This window comes from Mytilus californianus, unplaced genomic scaffold, assembly GCF_021869535.1.
Source record: "Mytilus californianus isolate M0D057914Y unplaced genomic scaffold, xbMytCali1.0.p SCAF_2, whole genome shotgun sequence".
Classification (NCBI taxonomy): Eukaryota; Metazoa; Mollusca; class Bivalvia; order Mytilida; family Mytilidae; genus Mytilus; species Mytilus californianus.
The window spans coordinates 73,248,057-73,262,377 of NW_026262668.1; the positions used below are offsets into that span (position 1 = coordinate 73,248,057).

The window sequence follows — 14,321 nt, forward strand, 5'->3', positions numbered from 1 at the left end:
GCATAGCAATATAAGTATCTTACTCATGATGTTGAAATATTCACCTCACTCATTATGTTGATCCTTTGTATGGATAAACAGTTCAAATTGGACATCAAGCAGCCAATAAACAATCATTACCATATATAGATATAATGAAAACAACTATATCAAAAAATATTTAATATTTTGCAGGGGCATTTTTTTTGGTACATACATGTACACATATTTAAATTTTATTCAACATATTTCATTTACCTAACTAACATAATTCCACAGGCACTTGTTTCTGAATTTTCCCCCCTATATACCTTAATAACGTGTTAAATTAAGGTATATAGGAAAAAAATTTTCTGAGACAAGTGCCTGTGCATAATTCCTCTTGTTAAACTGCATCTGCTATGCTTCCTTAATATATACACTTGTATGAATTTTAATGAAAATTCACGCAGACAAAGCTTATTTGACGAAAATAATTATAAATTAACTAAACCCCAGCGAGACAAGAAAGTTGGGTATGGTTCATGCGCCAATCCATCAAATTATATGCATTAGAGCATGTTTCTTCTCCTTTTTCTATGAAGTAACCCAGTTTTAACATGTACTTAAATTCTAAATCGCACAATTTAAAAAAAAAATTATACCGCTCGCTTCACTTGTAGAGCACCCGCCTCATAAAAACTCATTTTCAAGAAAAAAATACAATCAAAAAAATTTCGCTCGCTCGCCCCTTATTTTTTGGAGCTTTTGTGGGAGAACTACAAATCAAATTGGTGTGGCCTAATGAGGAAACAATAAAACAACGGCCTGATTTATAACAAAAAAAGTACCGAAAAACAAATATAACTGAAATGAACAAACAACAACTTGTTGGTTAGCCATTACATTACAGGCTTATTTTTTGGCAGGGACTAACCGGTAAAGGTTATTGATTGGGCCATAATTAAGTATTGTAAGTCGAGATGAAAAATGTTATAATCGCAAAATGAATAATACGTTTTCTTAATCCACGCGCTATAGAAATGGCTCTGTCATAAAGAGAGTTATGACGAACTCGCCCTAGACTTATGTGACCGTTGTCTAAATCCTCTTTTGCATGTCGATCATTCTTTAGTTTTGACCTTCGATCTTCAAGAAAAATAATCTGAAACTAAGGTTACAGCTTCCCTTTATAGACACTATATTGTTTGCGAATTTATTGATTTTTAGATGTATATGCGTATGTAATATTCGAGGAGAAAATTCACGACAGCAACGTATTTTAAACAATAACCAAGGGCATTTTATCATAAAATAAAGATTAGTTTGTCTTGAATACGTTTTCCTTTTAATTTTTTTTTTAGTTAAATTAGATTGTAACATTTGTGTTTGTTTCCAGTTAGCATTTTTATAATGCTAGCTCGGTGATGTGGTATTTGGTCAGTGTTGAAGGTTGTACCATATCCCGTCTTTCATATGCACGACATATGGTCTCATTAACAGTAATCCGCACTACATCTCATATTATTGACGCGTCTGTTCCTTGCTGCATTTTTTACGAACAGCTAAAGGGTGGCAACCAGTCACTGTTAAAAACGATTAAATAAATTTTATGCGTCCTACGCGCTTTTCTGAACTTACCTTCATCAGGAAAGCTCAAACCCTAATATGTGAATGCCAAGGATGTATAAGAACCGAAAGTTCGGAAGATTAACAAAGAAAGGCAATAACCACAAGAAATGATACAGCATAAATGCAAAATTTCGACAATGCTAAAAGCAAGTATATTTTATGTAATTTACTGGCTTATATAAAGGATTCTTGCTTCAAATTAAGAAAAGCCGGGAAATAATTGTATGTTGACCAGTACGATTAGTTTTCTCTACCTAAACAGTGCTGAGGTAAAACAAAAAAGAAAGGAATAACGGGGAACCAGGGATATATATTTCATAAATTGGTCACAATTTTTTTAGGAATTTATTGTGGAAGTATGATTCCACTTGCAGGAAGGAATTTAATAGAAAGTAATATTTCATAACTTACTATTCATATGATAACACAACTTATAGAGCAAACAAATGTAGGAATTGACCTTCAATATACTTATTGAGTAGTTGTTGCTAAATCAATGCATCTAAAGTTTTGTCTTTTAAATGAATTTCAAAATGCGCATTTATTGTTTATTTTACGTTTTCTTATATTGAAATTTTGTATTAAATTACTTTCGACATTACACAAGAGTTCTTCTGCACTCTTTGTGGAGTTACTCTGTGAAATCTTAGACTATTCCGAAGTTCAGCCGCCGATATCAAAGTGTAAGATGGTATGATTACTATATCTCATCATCACCTGCGAATATTCTTTTGTTAGGGTATTATATATATAGTGGGTTTTTTTTAAATGTGTATCTAAGTTTTTATTGTCTCTTTTACCGGTATCATAGCTATAGCGTTTAGTGCGTTGTCTTAAATGATTTGTATTAAGTGTTTCTATGTACTTGTGATTATACCAATAAAGTACCAGGGGAAAAGAATAAAGTATCGGAAGAACAAAAAAGATATGGCTGTTCTTCACCTTGATTATTGCTGGAATATATTCAGTGGTGAACTGAAAAGCTCACACCTTATAATAGAATCAAGACGGTTGTGTTGAATTAAGCCTGACTGTTTGTTAAAAACAAATTTAAAAACCCCATTTTATTACGAATTGTAGTATTAAATAAATGTCAGGAAAAATGTCCTTTCCCTTTTTACGAAAAAAATTAAAAGCAGGTTAAAAAACTTGAGATACTATATTATATGTCACTTCTCATTTTCATATTTATGTTATAAGTATCAAAGATCTGCCATCAACTCCAAAAACATTAAATAATCACCGAATGCTACCACGGACTTGAAACATGTACATAAACATATATATGGCGGGATCTTACTAGCTTTTCAGAAATACATTCTGCTCCCTTGCATCTCAATTACAGGAATAACAAAAAGAAAATATAAAACAAAATCATTTCTTAAAACACTCAACTCAATGATAACAACTAAAACACTCAAATCTAGTTATAAGTAAAGAACTTAACCCGCTGACTTAACATCATTTCGCCCAACACTCTAATATCGACGGCTGTATTTTGGAATAATTTAATTTTGGATGTAACGCGTCTTCTGATTGGCTGACGTTGTTTTGTTTATTATAGGATTAAACGCCTTTTTAAAGGAATTTATTGGTGTATAAACTCGACCAATTCACTCACAAACAAATAAAAGCCTTTTTAAAGGAATTTATTGGTGTATAAACTCGACCAATTCACTCACAAACAAATAAAAGTCCGAAGGACTTTTATGATATGTTTGTGAGTGACTTGGTCCAGTTTATATACCAATAAATTCCTTTAAAAAGGCGTTTAATCCTTATAATTCTTTAAAATGGAGATAAAGAATTGATTTTTCCACATTCGTTACCTCTATCACACGTATATTGTATATTTGTGTTATTGAATTGGCCTGGTGCATGAATATATGTGTTGGTTAACGCAAAAATATGTACTCCGTGAAATTTGCTATCTGATAAAAAAATAAACTACAAAAATAACTTGTTATCATTCAAATGATTTTATTTGTGTTTATTATTTAATTCAACGATTAGCGCGAAGTGAACATAAATATTTTTAACGTCGAGCCGGATTGTGTAATTATCGCCGCCATCTTGTTTACATTGGTTAGTAGTTCGGTCAACGTCGTCTATCGAAAAATAAACAACGTCAAGATCCACTACCGGAAGCCCTCTCGACCAATCATATCAACGTATTCTCTAATACGCAAACCATATAAGAATTATCAGCTCATAGACACAATTTTGTCATGTGACCGTGACGTCATCAACGTTTTTTCATGGTTTACTCCGGTTTAAAATGGAATTTAGAATTAAATTATAAGAAATGATTGTTATATTTTTTCTGTCTATTCGAAATAACATAAAAAATGTGGTGCACACTTTAAAATAACCCGCTACGCGGGTTATTGAGTGTGCACCACATTTTTTATGTTATTTCTTCATAGACAGAAAAAATATTACATTCATTCCTTAAATAATATTTATAAAGCAACGTCATAAACGGTATGTAGGAAGACATGATCAACAAATGAAAAACAAAAACAAAAAAATATGATAGTTTTAAATCTATACTTAAGTTTGAAATTAGTCTAAGAAACTGACACTATGACTGAACTGACAAATCATAACATTTATTAATACGTCTGTTGAGCCAAAATAGAAAGGTAATAAACTTCTTTGTTTATAAATAACACTACCATATAAAGTTGGGATATGAAATATCACTTTTTGGGAGAGTGAAAAATAAATTAACACTTTATCATTTTTATGCGCCCAAAACGTTTTTTCTGAATTCACCTTCATCATGAACTCTCAAAGCCACATATTTGAAAGCCAAAGATGTATACGTACCGAAAAACGTGATGAGCTTATTAGTTGTTATTGGCTTTTAGCTAGCTTTCAGTAACTGTGAGTACTCTTATATCTGTACTAAGTGTCTTTCTCTTGTGTGGATGTATAAGTATCCGTTCACGTCCACTCTGTGTTTTTGTTAGATGTATTTCTATTTGTATCCATCTGATGAGTTAAGCCTTTTTCAACTGATTTTTACAGTGTGTTCTTATGTTGTACTGTTACACTACTGTTCCAGGTTGGGGGAGGGTTGGCGCCTTCAAACGAGTTTAACTCCGCGACATTCTGTATGTACCTGTCCCAAGTCAGGAGCCTGAAATTCAGTGGTTGTCGTTTGTTGCTGTGTAACATATTTGTTTTTCGTTCATTATTTAATACATAAATTAGGCCGTTATTTTTCTCGTTTGAATTGTTTTACATTTGTCATTTTGGGGGCTTTTATAGCTGACTATGCAGTATGGGCTTTGCTCATTGTTGAAGGCCATACGGTGAACTATAGTTGTTAATTTCTGTGTCATTTGGTCTCTTGTGAAGAGTTGTCTCATTGGCAATCATACCACGTCTTCTTATTCTTATATCTATGAACAAAATGGACCTAAAATAATAACCAAATCCATCTTAGATCATTTTCCTAAAATGATTTCTTAATTTATAAGCCGAAAATTTAAAAAAGGAAGGTTATAAAAAATAATGTGAGGAATATTGAAAAGTTGATGAAATTTTATTTGTATGTATACAAAAATTTAGATTTTTTATAGAGAATTTATCTTCTAAGTATACAGATATTTTAAACAATATGTGCATATATTTAGAAGTCAGAGCATTGTTGAAATTGGGTTTGTTCAATGTTAACGGCCGTACGGTGATCTATAGTTGCTTAAAACCACGTCATTTTGGACTCTGGTGGACAGTTTTCTTAATGGCAATCATACCAAATCTCTGCATGTTTATAGTGACTGGTCAGCGCAGTCAGACTAATGTGTTTCAGAAGGATGATGTGTCTTTCTACGGACTGTTAACTTGTGAGCTTTCACGTTAAAATCCGTCACTGCGAAGTTGGTATACTGCTACTTCTTTAACTTGTTTTCGTTCTAAATATGGATGTGAACGCTGATCCCAACCCCTAACCTGGGTCAATGGAGTAAAAGCAAACCATGAGAACAAACTGTAAAAATCAGTTGGAAAGGGCTTCACTCGTCAGATTGACACACTACAGTATAATTATTTTATTCTGCAAGCCACAAAACGTTGTTTTATTATTTGTATTTTTTGTTAACAACATTTCGAGTGAATTAATACACGAAAAGTAGGATATAACTTTATTAAGGTAGACGTATTCAGTTGTCATGGTTACTGACATCTATCTTTAAGAGTTTTTAATCTTCACCCACTGTATAACAAACTCTGCTTGACTTATATGTCCATCAACTGAAAAATAGATGTTATATGGTATACAACAAAAATTTTAAGTGAAACAAATGTAAAACTGTTCCATTATGTTGCTTTACAAATAATTTTAAGTGAAGTTCGGTTAATTGTTTTAATGCGATGAATCGTTAGACAAAATCTGTAACAATTTTCAAAGCAAGGCAAACAATGAATTTTTTACCCACTCTGAACACTGAATATTCATAAAATATCCCTAAATATATCAATTTAGATTTTTCCGTAAATTTGTACAATCCCATTGAAATATTTTGGCTTTTTTTTAATCTCAGATATTTTAAACTGACTCATCAATCATAAGTTTGGTAAAATTATTCATATGTTCAAGTGAATGAAACTATACAGAAACTAATATACATTTTTATTAAAACCATGTGGTTAGAAAGGATTAATCATTTAAGAAATATGTACTACAGTATTTTGTTCTAGAACAAAGGGGTTACTCACAACTGTTTATGCTTTGTAACTTTTCAAATTAAAATCTGTTTATTCTTTAATAAAATGCTCCGGCGTGCGCAGCTTGATACGACAGCAGAGGTCGAACCCTGAACAGTTGGGGCAAGTATGGACACAACATTCAAGCTTGATACAGCTCCGAATTTGGACTGTGATTAAATATTTGACACAGCATAGGTTTCTGACACAGAATGAATTTGGTCTAAGAACTTAAAAAATAAAAATTGGACATTTGCTTATTGTGGTCCTATATCCAAAATATAATTACATAGATAGAATCAGCATATCAAAAAACCACAAGAGTTCAATTTTTGATGAAATAAAACAAAGTTTAATTTTGAAACCTTTGAACCTTAATGTTGACAAATTTGGAAACGGAGCCGAAAATAAAAAATCTAAAAACACGGGTAAGATTCAGCATGTCAAACAACCCCAATAATTCAATTTTTGATGAAATCAAACAAAGTTTAATTTTGGGCCCTTTGGACTTCAATGTGAACTAATTTACAAACGGTGCCCAAAATTCAAAATCTAAAATACACGGTTAGATTCAGCATATTAAAAAACACCAAGAATTCAAGACTTTGAATTAAATCCCATTGAAATTGGTCAAGAATTAGGCAATTAAAACAAAGAATTCGAAAAGTATTGTATTAGCCCCTTATTCCTAAACGGTTAGGACCAGAACCCCCAGAATCAATCCCAACCTTCCTTTCTTAGTATGGAACCTTGTGGTACAATTTCATAGAGATCCATAGATATATACTCAAGTTATTGTCCGGAAACCAGAAAATCATTGTTTTTGTCCCTTTTTGATCACTAATTCTTAAACGGTTTAAGCCATAACCCCAAAAATCAATCTCAACCTTCCTTTTGAGATATGAAACCGTGTGGTACAATTCCATAGAGATTCATTTACTTATACACAAGTTATTGCCCTGAAACAAGAAAAACGCTTGTTTTTGTTCCTTTTTGGTTCCTAATTCCTAAACAGCTAGGACCACAACCCCCAAAATCAATCCCAACCTTCCTTTTGTGGTATGGAACCCTGTGGTAGGAACCCTGTGGTACAATATCAAAGAGACACATACACTTATACTCAAGTTATTGTTTGGAAACCAAATGTCTTCGGATGAAGACGACGACGCCGACGACGACATCGCCATACCATCATACGGCCGCAAATTTTTGCGGTCGTATAAAAGTACGAAAACACTAATTTATACAAGATACTTTTTAAAGTTACCTAGATACGCCTGTTAATGATTAATATAAAACCTTTAAAACGAATCTTTAATATGTAATATATATATATCTTTTGAACAATATTTAACAAAGTCTATTTTTATTACAAAATGCGGCTTGGAATGTATTTCGCCCTGTTAATTTGCAGTAAAGAATGAAGCATTCGCAATTTTTGAATCTTGAATTTTAAAGTTCATGTATTTAAATTTCCTTTGGAACATTTTATTTTGTTACAGTCTATCAAACATAAATCCTATACTTTTAACATGTTTAATGTAGGCCGAGTGTCTTCCACCATCTTAGATTGTAAAATAGCAGAAAGCAATATGTCTTTGAAATTCAACATACATGCCTTATTCATATTTTTTTACAGTCAACATCCGCAAAAAATAGTTACTTACGATCTCTGTCAAAGAAGTGGATAATGAAGGGCATATCTGGATTCTCGCTGATATAGCCACTGTTATCAACATCGAGATGATGGAATATTGTCACAGCCTCTAATGCCGTTCCCAAATTGTCCGATAACCAGTCATTGATAAATTCGTCCACATAGATGTACGTATCATCTATAGTAAGAAAAATAAAACAAATTTTTATGGATTGTGAAATATGTAATTTCTATAGTATAAGCAGTGGTAGCGGAACATACTTTTGATTTGATTTGATTTGATTTTTGGTGTTTTAACGCCACTTTTAAGCACCGCTTTTGGGCTATTTCGTGGCGGCCAGTTTTTATTGGTGGAGGAAGCCGGAGTGCCCGGAGAAAACCACCGACCTTCGATAGGAAAACTGACAATCCTAGTCAATTAAGATTGGAGTCGAGTGCACCCGCACGAGCGGGGTTCGAACTCACAACCTCAGTGTTGACTGGCTAGTGATTACAGTAGTAACTGCTTAGACCACTCGGCCACCGAGACCCCCTACATACTTTTGATAGGGACGGTGGATAGGGGGCAACAACATTGTTCTCTGACTTGTTCAAAGGAAATGGAAAAGGAAATTATTTGACAGGCAAATACATGATTAATGGTTTCAGCAATACCCCTACACTAAAAAGAACCGATTTTAAATGCCACTATCGGCGAGGGTTTGGATGGGGGTTCACAGAATAGAGAATAATGGGCAAAAATTATAAAGAGTAGAGAAAAATGAATCAATAAAATAAAGAATAGAAAAAAAACTGAGGTGATAGAATATAAAAAATAGAGAATAATGGGCAAACAGTATAAAGAATAGAGAAATGAAGGACCCCATCCAGACCCTCATCGGTATGTACATGTAGCTTTCTTTCAAATAGCTGACACTGCGGGACTTAGATTATTGAGCTCTTTCACCCTTTTTCGCCTCTTATGGATAAAAAAAACCTGTCACAAATAGTTAATTCTTCGCAATGTTTTCGAACTATTTGATGATTTACTGCTCTTTTCCTATTGGAGATGCCCTGAAAAGCGTCAATGACGTATCTGAAATATCTACCATAGAGATAATGCATATGTATTATTTTATATTTTAAGGTCGGAGTGTAAACTGCCAAATATTGATGACATATAAAGGAGTAACGGCATAAAACATTTTAAAAATAATGCATCGAATCAATTGTATGGCTTCTAATTAATTGATTGGTGATTGCTTTACGCCGCATCAGCACAAAAAGGCTATACAGCGGCTCCTAATTAAGTTATAATGTTGATATACGTCTTTAAAGGCTCACTGCTTGTTAAATAAAAGGCAAAATAAAATGGTACCAACGCTATATGATAAAAAGTATCAGTCAAAGATACTGTGTCAAAGATGGCTAGCAAACAATAGTCAAAGCACTACAAAAAAGTAAAGATTGCATAACACTAAACTCATTAGGCCCACTTTGGGACCACAGAAGGTATACATGCAGTTCCAAAACTGATCAAATATGTACTTACTATTTAAGTCAAAGTCTAAAAAGACGGAATGCATTTCGTCTGGATTTAACAGGAAGTCAAGATTTTTATCTGCTAAATGAAATAAATGTCTAGCTTCATCGCTGTCTTCTACTGTACTACCAGGGTTACCAAAAACAATTGCTCTAAAAATAACAAAAAAGTATTTCTGAAATGAACACACAATTCTGTTTGTACGATTCAGATGGTATAAAAAAAATATACAACAAAAGACTTTATAGGCACAAGATAAAATGCTGGAAGGTAACAAAACGATATGTATTTATGGAAAACATAAAATTCGGACCGAGCTTATTAATCTGAGAATAAGTTATGAATATAGTAAAATTTCATGAAGCTAGATAAACAAGTATCTAACGAAAGAGCACTCCTTTTTATAAAATAAATAATGAGATTGCACTTAATGCTCAGGATAGATTTCCAACATTATCGGTAATAGATAAGAAGCACGCAAGAAAAATGATGTACGTATATGGAATATAGTTGTAAATCAACTACCATGTCTTTCCTTTCAATCCACAACATCTTTTATTTTAAATTTACCGGGAATACAGAAATCCTAAGCAGTCCAGATCAGCTGACAAAGAGGGATCTCTGCTTCAATTACGTATCCCATTTGCCAAGGAAATTACAAATGGGTGAAAAAATACCCCTGCATTTTAAACTACCATGTCTTAATAAAGAAATGAAATTGTGTAGCAAACCTATCAGACTTTCACTTATCAGAGTTTTAAGTTTAATCTGTCCTGGTTTCTATTTGATATTTAAAAAAAGGGTAATTATGCCAAATAATATCCATAATGTAAGCTAATCTTAATTCTTTGAGTTAACTCTGTGATGGACAATCACATGAACTAGCTTTAATGCAAAGTAAGCAACTCACATGGAAACTGCCATTACTGCTACGATAGTTGTCAGTAGTTTTGCCATGATGTTCAACTGAAATAATCAAACGACCCAACAATTGATCTTCCACTTCGATCAAGTTAAAAGTTATAAAGAGTATATCTACCATTTTAATGTAATATGTTTAGGTTGTTGTATTTGATTGGATAACATTCTACATACACCTGTGTTTTGGGCACTGCACAAGATTGTGTCTACATGTACTGTTTATGACATTGTTGAATGAAATCTACTATATGGTACTGCCACCAATATTTGAGTGAAGGAAGGCATGACTTCATATAAGCAGGTTGAGTATTTTAGACTGCGAGTACAATTCTTTGATGCGGTGTTGTATATTTGTTCTTTGGTTTAACTTAAGTTCTATTATACCGTTATTATAGAGTTAAGTGTTATTCCTGTAGAGATATTCTTTATGTTCTTTCGTGAACCTTTTGATAGTCAACTGATCGAGATTAAAAGGGGCGGACTGAGTTCTAAAAACTAGTTTAACCCTGTAATATATTCATGTGTCTTTCTGTCAGGGAACATGTAAGTATTTCTCTTTTGTATTATACCCCATGCTGTATAGTAGCGGGGTATATAGTTTTCGATCCGTCCGTCCGTCTGTCCGTCGTTTGGCCCGTCATTCTTCTTCGTTTCCGGATGACTAATCAAAAGATTTTATCGGATTACAACCCAACTCGGATATATGGTCACATATAATGAGAGGAAGATCCCTATTGATTTTGAGATTACCATGTCAAAGGTCAGGGTCAAAGTAACTAAATATTTAACGCAGAAAAAAGTTTCGGGATGCTAGATCAAATACATCATATAGGATTGAAATCTTACTTGGATATATAGTCACATATAATGCGAGAAAGACTCCTTTTGATTTTAAGGTCACATTATCTTAGGTCAAGGTCATGATTAGTAAGAATATATTTGTGTACGACAGTAATAATGTCCTAAATTATAACAGAAAAAATCATACCTCGAGGTAAACAGATTTTCTAAAAACGTTTCCTCTTTAATATTGGGAGAGGGGCGTGTGGTATGTGAGCTTTACTTTAGAGTTTGGCGTATTGTAAAGACACTAGTCTATTAGTAAAGACCGTTATTGTTACTGTATCACTAGCCTGCCAACAATTAGGTTGTGAGTTCGAACCCACGTGGCAGTCTCCAATCTTAATTGACTATGATTGCCAGTTGTCCTGTCGAAGTTCAGTTGTTTTCTCCGCGCAGTTCGGCTTCCTCCACTAATAAAAGCTGACCACCACGTCTATAAAGCAGTTACAATAGTGCTAAAATGGCTTTAAACAACAACAATCAATCATTAAAATCATTTAAAGAATCTATTGAACAAAGAGTTCTTAATGGTAATTTTGAAGTCATCTCTTTGAACGGTTTACGGTCTCCATAATGATTAGTTAACCGTTGTGGAATATCTTTGTCACATGTACACAATGTAAACACGGATAAACCGCTGTCAAAATCCCGTCCTCCTTTTTGCCTTACACGACTTACCACAGGATTTTTACTTGTAATGAGCAACACGACGAATGCCGCTAGTGGAGCAGGACTGTATTACCCATCTGAAGCATCTGAGTTTATCCCTAGGTTTTTGGTAGTATTAGTACTGTTCAATGCTTTCTTTGTAATTTTCAGTGGACTATTGTTTTGTTTTGTTTTTTTTTGCTTGCTTTTTTTTGTCTCTTTCTTTTGGCTATGGTGTTGTCTCAATTCAAGTTATGTTTTGTATTGTCCTGTGGTATTTTCTTCAAAATTGTTGACGCTTTTTATGTATTTGTTTTTGTGTCGATTGACAGCAATATCGACACAAATATCCCTATTATCGTCCTTATCTTTGTCAATCCACAAGCCATTGAACACGGCTTGCCAAATTTCGACCAACCGTGCACCGATTCTTCTACAGTATATGAAATTGTTATTTTTGATCCGAGTGAAACACATAGATTTTGCAATTTATGATAATATCAGATTGTTTATACGCAACTACTCGACCGAGTTCTTATAAACTTACACAGAAACATCTACAGGACATGCAGTTGTGCACCTGCTATTCTTTGGGGTTTCTTAAATGCATATTTAGGACCAGAACATGTTAATGCGGTATGAATATGAACCTTGATTTGTTCTAAACCTACACGCATAGCCGGATTTTAACGTGATAGTTTACAAGGTAAAAATCCACAGGAAGACATGTCGAATTACCCGGACACATTGTTCGGACTCCGAGCCGACCAGTTGGTTTTTTTCCCTCGCTCTTACTCCTCAATACAGCGTTCTTAACGGAGATGCAACAAATAACAATTTTAAAAGTTTTTTGTTTGAACCGGCCGGGGATCGAACCAATGACCTCCCGTACTCGAGGCGAGCACGCTACCATGAGACGACCGAGGCGGTTCGCGTCTCATTGGAAGACTAACACGTTTTTGAATATTCACTTTTAACTAACTTTGTACTTTTGATCGGAAATTTACGTTGAGCTAATCGTAAACAGTAAAACAAAATTAGAAACGTCATGCATGTTTCATGGACATATTGTGATTGGATAGGATATCGATATCAGTACCTGTTTTGCATGAGCTGAACCTAATATGAACCTAGCTGACGTAATATTGCATATTCACTTCTGGCCATTTCACATAAGGCAGAGGATAAGGTCACAACAACTTTATATGCAATATTTATTGCTGTTTGTTCCCTATTGTCATAATCAAATCTAAACTTCAATTTCCCCCAAAAGTATTTTGAATAAAAGCATCGAGTTTTCTGCATTTTGGAAGTTTTTATCAATACGTTTATTTCCAACTTTATCAATTTTGATATTATAGATTAACTTTGTACTCGAGGAAATAAAACAATTTCAAATAAGTAAATAATTTAGATTCCTTTTTTTTACCTATATGTATATAACACTCACTTGACAGTGGCTATGAACTCTGAAATACCGTGTCTTTGATAAGATAAAGTTTGGAAATGTACTGGTCTTAACCTACTTTCCTTGTAAAGTGACTATAATGTCTCTAGTTAGTTGTGTAGATAATGAATGACGTCATGCAACACGAAAGCTATAGATGATAAATACATCTTGTTCATTGAAATAAAATTCCAGTTTTAATTCGTGGAAATAAATGCTACATCTGTAAAATTACTTAGATGAATTGTTTATAAACTAATGATTATACATAGAATTTTATCACAAAGAATCATTGATATAGTTTACGATTGCATTTCCTCATCGCTAAATCCATTTAAAAATTGGGGTCTTTAAAACTTTGAAAACAAAATTTAACCGGGCGATATTGTATGTTCTGTTCCATAGTTTCAACAAATAAACTACTGTGTCAGATTTTTAAATTTCACACATTAAAGGATGGAGGATAACAAAAATGAAATGGTCTTTACTGAATTCTGAAAATACATCTGTTTTGCCCTATTATTTTCTGTTTGAAACATTGACGATTAAGTAAGATTTTTACTTTCACTATTAAATTAAATTCTTCCAATTTTTAATCTATATTGCAGGGTCGGAAAGACTTAATTTTAAAGTTTTACTGATAAGTAGTGCCATTAGTGGACAAATAGTGTGCTTACTTACAACTCAAATAGAAGTAGCAGAAAAAGACATCCTTCGCACAAAAAAATACCGGCAAAGAAATACAAAGACGAATTCCAACAATGTAATCGGCTCAAAAATTTACAGCAGATGAATAAACCCAGCTAAAACATATCCTGCGACAAAAGAGAGACACATGTAGTATCACTTTAATAAAACAATAGTGTAGGGTTTAGACTGATTCAGCAATTCTGCGAGACTTCTATGTTGTCTGTTAACAATTACAATCCCCATTTCTAACGCAATTTTTATAATAAATTCAACAGTGATTTATTTTAGCC

The 14,321-nt window shown here is 33.3% G+C and overlaps 1 protein-coding gene across 1 annotated transcript; it reads right to left on the bottom strand.

Annotated features, from left to right (window-relative positions):
- Positions 1 to 5,729: 5,729 nt before the first annotated feature.
- LOC127728155 (uncharacterized) lies at positions 5,730 to 13,435 on the bottom strand. Its single transcript, XM_052235406.1, has 5 exons — positions 13,345 to 13,435; positions 10,393 to 10,448; positions 9,492 to 9,634; positions 7,971 to 8,138; positions 5,730 to 5,850 (listed from the first exon to the last, which is right to left on the bottom strand). The coding sequence occupies exons 2-5, from the start codon at positions 10,437 to 10,439 to the stop codon at positions 5,789 to 5,791; spliced, it is 420 nt and encodes a 139-aa protein (XP_052091366.1). The 5' UTR covers positions 10,440 to 10,448; positions 13,345 to 13,435; the 3' UTR covers positions 5,730 to 5,788.
- Between the last annotated feature and the right edge of the window lie 886 nt (positions 13,436 to 14,321).